Here is a 14981-nt window from a genome sequence, read left to right as displayed (position 1 = left end):
CGGAGCCAGAAGCGAATGTGTTGAAAGACATCGACTCTCTCCTTCACAGTGAAATCAAGCAAGAATTTACGACAAAATTACCTTCTCTTCCACTTCTAACTCTCAAACACTTACTCCCCCCCGCCACACCTCCCTCCCTCCCTCCCTCTCTCTCCCTCCTTCCTCATCCTCCTCCTCCTCCCAGCCGTCTTGTTCTCGCCACCCTGGCAGCGCGGCTGTCACACGCAGACGTAATTAGCAGTCCTGCTGCAGGAGCGTATGGTAATGTGACAGGAAGACGGTGGACATGGTGGCTGCTCGCACACTCCTCTCCTCCCACGGGGGAGATCTCTGCGCCGCACCTCCCCGCGGTGGAGAGACTGGTATCGGTCAAACAGGAAGCAGGTCACAGACACAGTCGCTCGCTCACATATGGGCTCAGACGCGTCACTCATCAATCTATTGAAGGGGGTTTGTATATATGCCAGCTCCCATCTCCGGTGGTGGAGCGTACAGTCACTCAAGTGCTTTAGAACCATTTGGGAGCGCATGTACGTCATTATCGCCACTTCTGATATATTTATACGCTTTATCCACATGACAGGGATAAATCTTTAACTTTATCTTCCACTGCATTTATCTGATGACTATAATTACTTTACGAATCAAGGTTTTCCATGCAAACAGGTACCTAGTAGTATATAAAGTACTTAGATAGATACTACTTACATGTTATACAGTAGTAATAATAATACAAATGCAAATGCTATACACAGGCCATATCATAATATTCTGAATTAGAGAGAAAGTAATGAAGTCTCATGGCTCTTTTCAGTGACATTAAAGGGGACATAATGGAAATATCACTTTTTGAAGGCTCTTTAATATATATTTGGGTGTTTGTCTTGCCTTCCAACCCCAAAATGTGAGAATTGACAAACAATTCTGTAATGTGCAGGCTCCCTACAGTAGGTTGAAATCCATGTGGTTTTTACAAGCTGTTCCCTCAGTTATGTAACTAGGTAATTTGCATAATACAACCTCTACCTGGGACCGGTAGAAGGGGCGTGGCAAGCAGTGGTTAATTTGCATTTTAAAGGGACAGACACTGAAACCAGCCGTTCTGAACAGGGCTGTTTTGAGAGGATGAAAAGAGCTGTGATGTTTGATCCTTGGAGTATTTTGACCAAAGCATGTCACAGATATGTCTTTAAGACACCTGGGAACTGTTTTAATTTGTGGAAAGGGGGCATAATATCTCTCCTTTAATTTAAGTGAAAATATGAAGTAATCTTGTATTTCTACACGGCTGTATTGCCATATTACTTCATCTTTTAACCGCCAGCTGTGTGAGGCTTGATATTTTATTATATTTTATGATATGATATTTTATTATAATTTTATTACAGGACAGGTAGGGCAAGAACAGACGTTTCGACCAAAGTCTTTTTCAATGTCACACATTGAAAGAGACTTCGGTCAAAACGTCTGTGCTTGCCCTACCTGTCCTGTCCTGTAATAACATTTTGTCAAAGGGATCGTGAGTGTGCTGGCTTTCCTCCCCTTTTCTGTTTGTGCTGTAGCCGTGCACCTCCTAAAGTTTTATCCTTTTTTTTGGTGAGTGCTCGCTTCTCCCTCTTTTTTCATGCTTGATATTGAGCCACCAGCATGCCATGCTCACCTGCTCACCAAGAAGCTGATGTTACCACAGAGCAACATTGCCATACTGGGAGCAAACTCACTGAGATATTCTGGTTTTGGTATGGATCATATGTCAAAGACGCTGGATCCTGCACATTCAATACAGCAACACAACACCTGGATCCCCCAAACTTCTTCTAAACTCCACAACAGGTAGCTCTCTTCATAATCTGTTTCCTCCCGAAACGAGCCATACTCAGCATTATGTTACTTTTTTAACCTTTTTAGTAATAAGTAAATCACCTCGAACATTTCCAAATCAATATACTGTACACTGCCCCCCCGATTTAAAGCAGAAGTAAGCGATCCGGTCGTTTTGGCTAACTTCTTGTCAGCCGATGGAGTTAGCAGTCCCCGCCCTCGTCCTTACGTCACCACATTCACGCGCATCCCTTGGCTGCACACACAGAGAGGACCGCCCCTTTATGCCGTTCTCTCTCCTCATTGGATAAAGGTTGTAGGATACAAGGAAAGTTTTCTCCTCGGCTCACAGCAGAGCAGAGTGACTGACAGACCCGTGTTTCGGACCAAACACTCTATATAAGTGATTGCTATCGGAAGATATAACTATTTAAGACTTATATTAACACAAATATTCGCTTACTTCTGCTTTAACCCTAACTGATGCAGTCTCATTTCTTAAAACAACCATGTTGGAAGGCACATCCTGTGGTTGTGGAAAAGATGTTAATCTGTTTCAGAAGGGTCAAATTATTGGCATGCATCAAGCAGATAAAACATCAAAGGAGATTACTGAGACTAAAATTGGGTTAAGAACTGTCCAACGCATTATTAAAAACTGGAAGGAGAGTGGGGAACCATCATCTTCAAGGAAGAAATGTGGTCCAATGTGACCACAGAGTCCAGACTTTAACGCCAATGAGAATCTTTGAAAAATTAATGCAACTCTGGACTGGAATAAATGTCGTGACATTGCAGAAGCTTATCGAAACGAGGCCGTAATCAAAGCTAAAGGCGGTCCAACGAAATATTAGAGTGCGTGACTTTGGACGGGCAGTGTATCCCGTACAGTGACACAGAAAGGTAAATAAACACCAGTACAGTGGTCCACACATGCACAAGCCAAAAAGCATTGTGAACCAGATGTCTGAGTTTTAAATCACGATTACAACAGAGGGTTAATCTGTATTATGTTATAACAGACTGTGCTGCGGTCACAGTGAGGATTTTGCGTGTAAGTTGTACATTAGGGATGGGTTATCTATGGGCATGCAAGCACATTACATTTACATGTATGCATTTCATCTTCTCTCACCCTGAAACAACCCCAATGGCTAAAGAGTACGACCCACAAAGCTTTGTCACAAATGCCATGTATGTAATCCTCTTGGAGAATACAAAATCCTGTCTTATATGCAACCATATATGTCACTGGACCCTCCAAATTACTGACGACATGACCTTGTAGTGTCTATCTCCATGGTCAGCTTCCTCCAGTGAGAGATGGAGTGATATATTTGTGTGAGCTGACCCTATAAATAGAGACACTGGTGTGGAAAAATGCATTAACCACATGTTAACACAGTTTGTTTCATCAGATAATTAAGCTCCATCATGGCAATCATGCCCTCATTATGTTAGCAGGGGGCTCTAAACTGATGGATAAACCCTCCTGTCTTACAAAACCTCCACCCAGCCATAGAATCAACCAAGAAAAATAAAAAGCCACCACATTCGATGCCACAGAGTTAGCTGTTTGACTGACTGCCTCATTGAAATTACTGGGCCATGCTGTGAGGCTGGGAGGCTGCCTGGCCATTAACGTAGTTTCATTCCCAGCGATAAAAAAACAGTTTCCAGTTGGGAATTGCTGCGCGGCGGCTCTGGGATTCTCATGACCTGCTTATGGAGATTCTGGTTTTCTGGACCATGATGAGGCCAAGAGAGAGCCAGGCATGGGAGAGAGGGTGGGTGCGGGGATGGGATGGGATGGGATGGGATGGGTGGAGGGAGAGAGGAGACAGAAGTACAGAAGGACAAACGGAGAAAGCAGGTCAGTCAGAGCACAGAAACAAAACCCAAAAAAAGAAACTTGCACCGTGGTCCAATGAGAGAGACGTGCGGCTGGTCGCATCACTCCGGTCCAATACGACAACCAGAGTGTGACCTTAGACTGAGGCTGTAACTCCTGAAATATAATCTTCTATTGACAGCTTCAAATTGTAATAAATGATGTTATACACTCCAATACTCAAGCTCAACAGTTTCTTCGCCTCAAGAATCCATCATGTTCACACTTAAAAGGCATTTTGGTTCCTGTTTACAGGCAAACACATTAAGCTGTCAGCTTTGTTTATCCCAGTCTTAACTGTCGTCTACCACCACAATCACTCATTATTTGATGTTTGCAACTGTAATGAACAAAATCTGGTTTGCGAGTGATTAAACAGTCCCTGTGTATTTCCTCAGAAAAAAAAAAGACTTAACAGTGCTTCCCGATAACAAATAAGGAGTTGTCATCTGTAGTTGATTCATCTGGTCTCTCCCAAAGTTTCTCAGCAGCCATAGTAAAAATGTTTTATTACACCTTCGTTACTTAACAAGTAAACAGCGGAGCAATTATGCTCTTATATATATGAAAATAATTTATCTCCACAGTGACCTTTTCGCACAGATTTGGTGATGGTGACTTTTTGAGTCAACCTGCTATGTAATGAGGCGTTTTTTATTTAGTGAGGGACCAAGGTGAACTATCTCAGCACCGTAAAGTCACTGGTGCCAGTTCGAATGAGCTTCATCACTATCAAGCAGGAGCTCCACAGAAAGCTCAGGTTATTTTATGGGACTCTCAGCAGCTTTTAACACACCGAGTTCAATTTGCCTCCATCTGGGTGGAAGTTCTACCTCCATAAACAGGTTTATGAGCTCTTTAATCCCATTAGCGCCGCTGCTTTTTAAACGAGACAGACCGTCCTTAGAAGTGATAAAAACCAAGACTTCATTCTGAAAGTCAGGTTTTTTTATAACGCTAATTACAATCATATCAATGATCTTAACCTGAGGCATTCGTTACTGCCACCATGATGACAAAAGTCCTCTGATATAGACATCTAACTTGTTTTTCCCTCTATAACAAAACACTTACTTTAACCTAAACCATGATCTTTCCTCAGCTTCACAGTCATGTCACATCTTGAAACATACAACATGTATTGTTTGGATATCAACATATTAAGGTGAGAAACTACAGGTAAAAACACTGTTTTTTTCATGCACTGATCAATTTTGAGATTTTGGGGTATATTTTAGATATATTCTTTCAGAAAAGTTGAAGGAAATGGTAGAAAATCCACATTAAGGTGGTTATTTTACTTCATTTTGTCTCATTCGTCAGCAGATTTCTCCTAAATTCACAAAGAGTAAACATGCTACTGTGACATACTGTGCTGTGCCTGTTGTAAAGCTCTCTCTCTCCTGAACAATTATGTAATTATGTAAAAATTGTCATCTCCTCCGTATCCACAACCAATCGTAAAAGTACAATTTACATTAACAATATATGGAATTTTACAGTACAAGTCTTTAAAGGGATAGTTCAACATTTTGGCAAATTGGCCCATTGCCATAATCGCTATAGTCATAGCAGTAGGTTCATTACCTTTAATTGTAGGTGTAAGCTATTTTCAGTACGGCGGAGCGCAGCAGCAGGCTGCTCAGAGCTACGCTATGGAGGCTAATGGAATTTCTTGGTTTCCCTCATTAAACTCATCAAATTCAACATCCCAAAACTCCACAGCGCTTTTGTAGACAAATTGTGACCTGCACAACCACCACGCTATGAGATAATGACGGAACGATACGAAACGGAGCCGTTTTCGAGGTAAATACAGGGTAAATACGGAGACTGCTTGCTGAAAAACTGTCCCTGAAGGCAACGCGCATCAGCGGTTTTGTATGAATTTACCTCGAAAACGGCTCCGTTTCGTATCGTTCCGTCATTATCTCATAGCGTGGTGGTTGTGCAGCTCACAACTTGTCTACAAAAGCGTTGTGGAGTTTTGGGATTTTGTATTTGATGAGTTTGATGAGGGAAACCAAGAAATTCCCTTAGCCTCCATAGCATAGCTCTGAGCAGCCAGCTGCTGCGCTCCGCTGTACTAAAAATAGCTTACACCTACAATTAAAGGTAACGAACCTACTGCTATGACTATAGCAATTATGGCAATGGGCCAATTTGCCAAAATGTTGAACTATCCCTTTAAAGGCTGTTTTCTCAAAATGAGTTTTTCCTCATACTCTCCACTTCAGCAGCACTTACAGGCACCAAACCTTCCAGTTTTATTCCTGTCTATATTCTAAAGGTTTTTACAGAGGGGTTTGTTGATATATCATTCACAACCACAAAATTGTATTCCTAAAAACACGGCGAAATTTGATTTTTTTTTAGGGCTGGTGACAGTATTTTCTCATTTACAGAGTGATAAAAAGAGATATCCAAAATCCCCTCTGTAAAAACCTTTGACTCTAATATGTCAACAAAATAAAATAAGGATTTTGAAAGGGGCTTTATCCATTGTTCAGATTTCGGTTCTGGAAATGTATGCAAATTAGCGCATATTTCATTGCCTCATCTACATATTTAAACATAACATCTGACAAAACTTGTAATACAAAAAATATTTGTCTTAATGTGAGCGAGAAACTTGGGAAGTTTCATGGTGATATCTGTTAGTTAAAAGTTTGACCCTATTCACCTGTAGTGTCCCCCCTTAACATAACATTACTGTAGGTGACCTCATACTTTGTACAGTTTCTGAAAACATGAACAAATCACAGGATGTGGAGATACATGATGGTTTTCACCGGACAGACACTGGTGCCAGCTACTATTATAATCATGATTTTGTTACTGTCATTAAAGTTTGTATTTGCTCCCCCCCTCCTCTCCCCTCTCCAAGCCTTGTCGGTAGTGTCCGTGCTCCCCCGTGTCGTCTTCAGCTCTAATTCAGCTCCTCATGACTCAACATCTGGATGCAGCACTCTCTAATGATCACCCAACACACTGCAATGACACATGCACACAACAAAAAACACACTCAACCTATTCCAACTCTTTAGAGAGATACACTGCAATATGTTTTCTCTTTCCCCTCACAGGCCCCATTGAACAGTCTTTATGCCTTCTCTCAGCCGTTCCTCACGCTTTCTCATTTCCTCCTCTCAGTCTTTGCTTGATGTATGTGCCGTCTAACAAAAAGACACACTTCCTCTCCTCCCTTCAATCTTTTCATCTTTGTCTCATTCCCTCCTTCCTTGTTGTGTGCCATACAGAGATCACTGAGACAGGAACCATAAATAGGCGGCCCAGGCGGCGGCTGCTGCTTCTTTTTAAACCCACCATCAAAGATATTCATCATCATCATCAGGCTATTGATAATCAAGCACTATTGAGCTCTTTTATCCCTTAAGAGAATCATGCACTCTCACATATGTCTTTCTCCGTCCAATCCACCTGTCCCATTGTGCGAGACACCTCTGACAAGTGTTTTTTCCCTCCTTGCTGACAACAAAGGAGCGTAAAAGAGAGAAAAAGGGGGGAGTGGTGCGGGTGTGGGGAGGAGAGCTGAATGAGGCCTTCGACAGGACGTTGCTTTACTGTCTGAGCCATATAGGGAGCTGTCATTCAACACCTTGGGCTCATCAGACAAACGGTTGCTTGGTACAATAGATAATGGCCCATCAGTACGTTTGTCTTCTGCCGTTGCAAAGCACAGGGGTTAAATAATCCAGACTGAACCAGCTGTGACTGGCTTTGCAAATTACAAGATATCAAGAAGATCGTTGACAAACTTTGCTCCAAATATGTTGGAAGCTCCCAGTTACTTTTGCACTGCCTGAGAAAGAGTACCAAAAGTTCATCTGGGGTAAATATGAATCCTTCTTACCAATTTAAGGTGAAGCAGCAGCAAGAGGGGAAAGTGAGAGGTTACTCAAGGAAGGCAGCAAAACAGGAAATTGAAAGGGAAAGAGGAGTGAATGGTTCAGATTTTTTGGGGGGGGTGAATGATAAAGGCAGTGGGGGGGCTGCGCCTCCTGAAGGGTCTAATTAACAGTTTAATATGGTCCTGGAGCTTCAAGGGGAGCAGAGAGGAGCAAAGCCCTGTTGCTTAATGGGTTCAGCCAGTGCACAACAGAGCCTGAAAAACTGGATGTGTCAAGGGGTAAAGGTGATGAAGGGAAAGATAAAAAAAAAAAAAAAACTGGAGGGGTTGAATAGGCTGAAAGGAAAAACGGAAAGGGAGGAGGAAGAGGGAAGAAAGAAGGTGCGAAGCAAAGGAAAAAGAAAGAAAAGCTGCGAAACGAGAATGACTGTTTCACTTGTGAGAGAAGGAAGGGTGACTCGTCTGTGAGACAGTAAAACACTGCCTTCAGGCAGCTGTCAGGCAAGCCTCATCGAAGCATCTTTCTCCTCTCGCTGCCTCTTACTCACTCTCTCACTCGTGCTCTGCCATCAAAATACAGCAAATCAATCACCCTCCCGCAGCTACAACTCCATCTGTTTAATATCTGTGACGTGACATCTGCAGATACCTTTTGATTAACAGGAAACTGATAAACACAACATGCTATGATTTATAAAATGTCGCCTTGGGAGGGGGTCAGAATCTAACAACAACAGCCACATTGATTCACTTTTTCCTTCAGTACACACACACACCGGATAAGTCTAGGAATGCACCCATTTGGTTATGTGTGTGTGTGTGTGCTCTTGTATGTGAGGGTATTCATTTGCATGTGTGTTTCTATGTGTGAGAGTTGCTTCTATAAATACGAGGTGTTGATGATAGCAGTTAAGCAGTTAAAAGAAGAAAGGGAAGACGAGCGGAAAACATGGAGGGTGAGAGGAAGAGGGGATGGAGCCATTTTGCTTCTCCAAAGTGGAGAAAATAACGTAGATTAAGGATCCGTCTGGTGTCATTAATCTCTTCTTTACAATCTAACTACACAGCTCGCTGCTCCCCCGTCTCCATTCAACAATGAGATACATGTTAAATCATAGCAGGAAAAACCTGCTGCTCTTCAAGTGCATAGAAATGATTGATCGAGGCACAGATCGCCCATAGCACTTCTTCGCCCCCCCTCGCAAACTTTCCCTTCCCACAATTCAGACTTTTCTCAGCCGGGGATTAGAGGAGGGTCGATGGCTGCAGTCGTTGCTGATAATTCACCCATCTGTATTGCTCATATCCAAATATTTGCATGCAGGGAGTTGCTTGCCAAAGTAGGTTTCACCGCTCTGACCTACTTAAGTTGTTTTAAGCTGAATGACGCCGGTGTGGAAGAGTTCTGTCTAAGACAGGAGGCAGCGAGGAGCGACGGCCGCCGCTGACAGCGTTTACATTACTGCCTGTTGTGTTCACTTTGTTCCTAAAATCTTTTATTTCTCTCCAATCGTTGTGTCATTGTGTCATTTCAAGCTTTAAAAGGGATACCTCACCAAAAATTGATAATTCACCAATTTTCTACTCACCGTCATGCCAAGGAAGAGTTTGGAGAACTTTGGAGTCATCAAAACGATTTTGTAGCTCTACAGTAGGGGGGGTCCGGCTGGCAACCGTTTGTCATATAATGGCGGTGGATAGAGTTCACTTTTGAATCGTCCAAAACACACACTATGAAACATCCAGATACCTCCATACTGCTCGTCTGTACTGACCCAAGTGTCCTGAAGCCGCCACATGAAAAAGTTGTTCAGAAAAAAATAATTTGATCTGTTTTTTTAGCCTTGTTGTAGTAGTAGCTCCCTGTGGCTCTGGCTCTGTTGATGTTTGTGCGCATGCGCGAGATTTGCTGTGAAATGTTCGTTCGTCGTTGTAAACCATTGTATGAATGATGTAAACATGGAAGAACATCTCGCAGCAAATCTCGCTCAGCCACTGGGAGCTACTGCTACAACAAGGATAAAAGCAGAGATCAAATTATTTTTTTCCCAACAACTTTTTCATGTTGCGGCTTCAGGACACTTGGGTCAGTACGGACGAATATGGATGTTTCATAGTGTGTGTTTTGGTTGATTCAAAAGTGAACTCTATCCACCGCCATTATATGAAAATTCGTTGCCAGCCGGACCCTGGAACCTCTGGAACTCCTAAAGCATTTTGATGACTCCGAAAGTTCTTCCTTGGCATGACGGTTAGTAGAAAATTGGTGAGCTATTGATTTTGGGTGAAGTATCCCTTTAAGTTGTTGATGGGGCCAATGCTAAAATGACTGGTTCATTATTCATCTTTTACCTTGTATGGGATGACGACTGCAGAGCCACCGCTGATGCCCACGATCGGCAGCGCTGTCTGGGTGGAGAGGAAGTCCAGGATCTGAGCCACTTCTGCCACCTGAAGACCAAACAGACAGATCCAGTCGGAGCCACAGGGCCAAACACGATTTATATTAATTCCCCAGACGTAACTGATCACTATCTGTCATGTATCAAACTAATGAGGCGTCTGACTGAAGGTTCATTCCTGACATTGTTCTGGTGCACACGCAAACAAGCAAAAGGAAAGTTAATGTACGGTAACAAATCGCAGTTGCAGGCGATCAGGTTGGAGCTGATAACTGATGAGCTGATGTTTATCGCCTAAGTTGCTTCTTCTTCCTTTACAGTCAGGAACCATATCACCCAACCCCATAATTTAATTTGAGTAAAGGTAGCACATGCTTGGCATCTCAATTACTTCTTCTTTTTTGTGGCTCCGCTGTGTGATTTAAGCCGACAGGACAGGTGCTTTTTTACATAAAACGTTTCCTTGTGCAGCTTTAGGAAGCACCGATGTGGCTGACTGAGCACCGTGACTCTGGAGAGGATGTTTTATCAAAAAGGCCCTAAAAATGCATCTTTTTTTTCTTTTCTTTTTTTTTTACCTGAACACCAGCGCCCGAGCCCACATCATCCTCGAACACCACGCCGTGCAGCCTCTCGGTCGCCATGGTGTCGCACAGCCGCGTCAGCAGGTCGCGGGGGTTGGTGTCGTTGACCAGCACCGTCACGGGGCTGACCACCACGGGCAGGTCCACGAAGTTCTCCCCGCTGAGCCGACCCCGGACCTCATTCTGGTAGCTGGAGCCGCTGAACACCACCGCCACGTTGATGGACGGGTGGAGGAGGAGCGGCCGGGCCTGCAGCGGCAGCGGGGAGGAGAGGAGGAGCAGGAGGAGGACGAGGAGGAGGAGGAAGAGCGGAGGCCAAGGTGAGGGAGGAGGCTGTCCCCTGGGAATGGCCATGTTGCCAGCCTACTGCCTGGAGAGGAGGGAGGGGGAATGGAAAGAAAGAGAGCAACAGTCAAACATACAAGCTGCTTTACTTTATGAGGTTTTTTGACATAATGCTTCATAATCCATCAGTACATATCCATCCGTCATTTCTCTCCCCTGCTCCGTCTCTCTCTGACCCTTGTGTGCCACAGTATTAGCCCTGCATTTAGACTCTTGTGACATAAGGAAGACTATGTGTGTGTGTGTGTGTGTGCCATTGTGTGTGTGCAAGTATGTGTGCATGTAATCCTCCATAATCCAACCCCCAGTGTCATGACTGTAATCACCTCTCCATCTCTACACATCTCTGATTCAGCACACACACACACACACACACACACACACACACGGTGCAAAGCTGGACGCCAAAACAGTCTAACAGGCCCTCGACCCTCATCACTGGTATTGCATTACATCACATTACATTCCTTCAGCCTGCCTCCCTCCGCACGGTGTGATGTCATCGGCCTATGTGAAGAGCGACAGCCACAACAACAATAACCGCAGTTGAAATCCGTGCATATGTACGTAAGCCAACATACAGCCGGTGCAAATGTCAAACTGCAGCCTCCGGTCGCTTTAATTTAAAATTAATTAAATGTTCACAACTGTTGAGAACTAATTCTAATTAGAGAAATGCTAAAATGAAATTAAGCATTTGTTTGTCCTTGATTTAGGGACGACCACAGCAAACTCCTCCCACCCTGTGGAGCTGGACTTGACTTTATTAGTTTAGTGCTCGAGTCTTAATAGCAAACAGGGTGACGTCAACAAGTTCTGTCTTCTGAATTAACAACAACAAAATGTGTGACTTGTCAATGCTGTTCTGATCGGATGCCATCCGAAATGATGACTGTTGAAATAATTCAAAATAAAACAAATTATTTTAACTCAAACTGTATCTCTTTTTGGGGGTTAAAAAGACTACCTTGTACAGATTAGGGACCTCTGTCCCTTTTCAATAACCACTCGCTAAAGGTCGGGGAACAATAATATTTATAGCTAAAATAAATCTATGTTGATTATTAGTTGGAAATCTTTGTAATTATAACCCTAGATGCATAAACGCCATATATGTCAGACATTATGTCACCTTATGGAAGTTTGTTGTTATTTATGTACAAAACATCAATGTAGAGTACATCATGAACATGTTTAAATGTCTTCGTGAAACAAATTGAAAAAGGCAGTTCAAAAAAACAAAAGAAGAAAAGAAAAAGATACTTGTATTGAAACTGAAAACTACTAGAGCATCTCTGCAATAATCAAACCCTCAGTTTTTGGTGTGCATCCAGCATACAACTGACAGCAATGATACCTTCAGCATTTGCATCTGCTGAAGCCACTTCAATCAAACGTTTGAAGATCTTCTCTTATTGAATCAATACCTTTGAACCTTTGATAAAGGCAGGTGAGCTTTCTTACAGCAAACAGAGCTCTCCACACACGTTTAATTGCAGGTTTTATAGAGAGTCGGTCTCATCTGTGGCCATCACAGGCACGCTGATAATTAACAGCGCCTCCCTTCTTCCATTCAAATCTCCTTTCAAAGCAACACTGGGTTAATGCTCCTCCTTACCCCTTACCCAAAACCAAACCCACTCCCCCCTTGGTGTTCATGCTTCTGGCATATCAATCATTCATCCCAATAAGGTTGTTAAGCTCCTGGGCTTTAGGTGCCCAAAGAAATAAATATACAGTGTGAACCTTTGAAAGGCAATCCATCCCTGTTATGAGATATGGCCCGCAATCAATATAGGATCAAAGCTGGGATGATGGACAGAGCCGACTTCTTAAAGGATTAGTTCCTAGATCTATGCATTGTGTTTATTGCATGTGTGTGTGATGCTTTGTTCTGCATTTTAAAAATCTGTTTAAGATAATCAGCTCTACAAAATGTTGATGATGTTGTACATTTTCCTGGAAAACTAAATGATCTATCAGACATGTAGTTAACAGTGTCGTCTGCATATGGACACATTTTTTAGCATTTTGCTGTTTAGCACTAAGATCAAGTCCACACAGAAATGACTGCATTGGAGAGTAAAACCTAAAACCACAGCTCAAAAGTCTGAAGTAGGATTTTTACAGATCCCCCTGAGAGCTTATGCAGATTTTATAAACTGCAGCAGGGTCTTACACTTTTTTTTTCTCTTGTAAATCCAGGGATCGCTTGTTTTCACTCACTGAGATCACTTTATTTGTCTCCAGTGATTCATTATATCTTGATGTGAGCACCGAGCAGCTGTTAACCGACCACCCACGTGTGCTAGGTGAAGATTGAAAACAAAGCCCCATACACAGTCAAACTCTGAAAATAAATAACATAAATGACAGATGTGGTATAAACAACTGATGAAACAACCTGGTTTAATTCTTTAAAAAATGTTACTAACTTTAATGCTCAACTTAAACAGAATGAAGAACCTCAACTCTCTTTTTCATCAACCATTGCCCTGCATGTAGCTAAATTTACATCCAGGGATCCACACAGTTGGATTAACATTGTAGACATAGAGATGACGTGATATCACAAAGGTTGACAGATGTTCTTACTCGACATACAGTAATTAAATAGAGTATCTTTATATTCTGAGATACACATTTGGGTTTTTCCTTTGAATTCCAGTGTGCATGTCCACAGTTAATCTGAACCCTTCATTACATGCAAGTCAAAATACACTTAATGAAAGGGACTAAGTTTAGACTTCCTTCATCTTTTTAAATGCCATTATACTGTACACCTATAGCATCGAAATAAAGTTGGTTGAAAGGTCAATTCTGAGAAATTATCTCAAATAAGACACATGACTTCAACGGTTTTAATATACAGTAATCTTGGTTATATCGAGCAATGAAATGATTTTCCATTACTGTTTAGTTTCAGTTGTTTATTCATTCAGCAGCAACTACTTTCCACTGGAGGATCAGTTCATCTGGTCAGACCTCACTTTTTACAGGAAACCTGATCTGTTGCACCACCAGAGTAAGAATGACAAGATCCTCAGATATCATACAAGTATTGTTCACTACCCAACAACCGTAGCATTCACAACTGACTGGAAAGCCTTGAGTTTTTAAGCGTATGTCTCTTTGTACACTCATAAAGCACTAGTCACATAATCTAAAATATTAGAATTAAAGGTATAAGAGTGGGGAGACAGAGTAGTCGTGGAACCAAAAGGACAATTGCAAAAGATAGTGACAGAAAGACAAAGAGAGAGAGCGATTTTGTGTGTATGTGTGTGTGTGAGAGAGAAAACCCGAGAGAGAGAGAGAGAGAGAGAGAGAGAGAGAGAGAGAGAGAGAGAGAGAGAGAGAGAGAGAGAGAGAGAGAGAGAGAGAGAGAGAGAGAGGGAGAACAGATAAATGCTGACTGGGTGAATCACATGATTGGAGAGCAGGTCAAGTGTTCATTTAACAGTGTAATCTCTGGAAAAAGGCAGGATAATGGGGCCTCAGATTAGCAGTGTGTGTGTGTGTGTGTGTGTGTGTGTGTGTGTGTGTGTGTGTGTGTGTGTGTGTGTGTGTGTGTGTGTGTGTGTGTGTGTGTGTGTGTGTGTGTGTGTGTGGTGGGGGTGGTAGTTACAGTAAGAGGTTGAAGGAGTGAGTGTGTCTGCTCCAGATTAGCAGCAATGTAACATGGTGCGATTACGCCATGGAAAAGGATGTGAACATGAGGGACGGACCGCGGATGTGTTGCATCTGAATTTCAATCACACACACAAACACAGCGCACAACAATCAGATGACTATCCTCTTATCTTTTTTTTTTAACTGAATCTAAAAAAACTAAATAAATTTAAAAATGCAAATTTCTCAGACAGACAGCCAGAGATAAATGGGGGAAAACATCAGACGCCAGATTATGAAGAATTGCATAATCACACAATAAAATCCTGTTATGTTTGTGCACTTAATTACCAAAATTGTATTCACATGTGCAGACTGAGAGTGCGGGTGTGATGGTGCATGCACAGGTTTTCTATTATTATGGAGATTTCCAGATGGGGTACAGCTCTGCCATG

The 14981-nt window shown here is 42.5% G+C and overlaps 1 protein-coding gene across 1 annotated transcript in view; it reads right to left on the bottom strand.

The window, feature by feature from the left end:
* LOC311002660 (glutamate receptor ionotropic, NMDA 2C-like) overlaps window positions 1-10923 on the bottom strand; it is a gene marked incomplete at both ends in the record, with an annotated part of 40846 nt that extends 29923 nt beyond the window's left edge. The window contains 2 exons of the mRNA XM_083994080.1: window positions 9936-10034; window positions 10564-10923. Of these exons, the coding sequence (XP_083850206.1) occupies window positions 9936-10034; window positions 10564-10923 (459 nt within the window). The remainder of the gene's footprint in view (window positions 1-9935; window positions 10035-10563) is intronic.
* Window positions 10924-14981: the final 4058 nt, after the last annotated feature.

Source organism: Trachurus trachurus (genome assembly GCF_905171665.1).
Source record: "Trachurus trachurus genome assembly, chromosome: 19".
Lineage (NCBI taxonomy): Eukaryota > Metazoa > Chordata > Actinopteri > Carangiformes > Carangidae > Trachurus > Trachurus trachurus.
The sequence above is the reverse complement of the archived record's forward strand: the minus strand, read 5'-3'. Positions and strand labels throughout refer to the sequence as shown.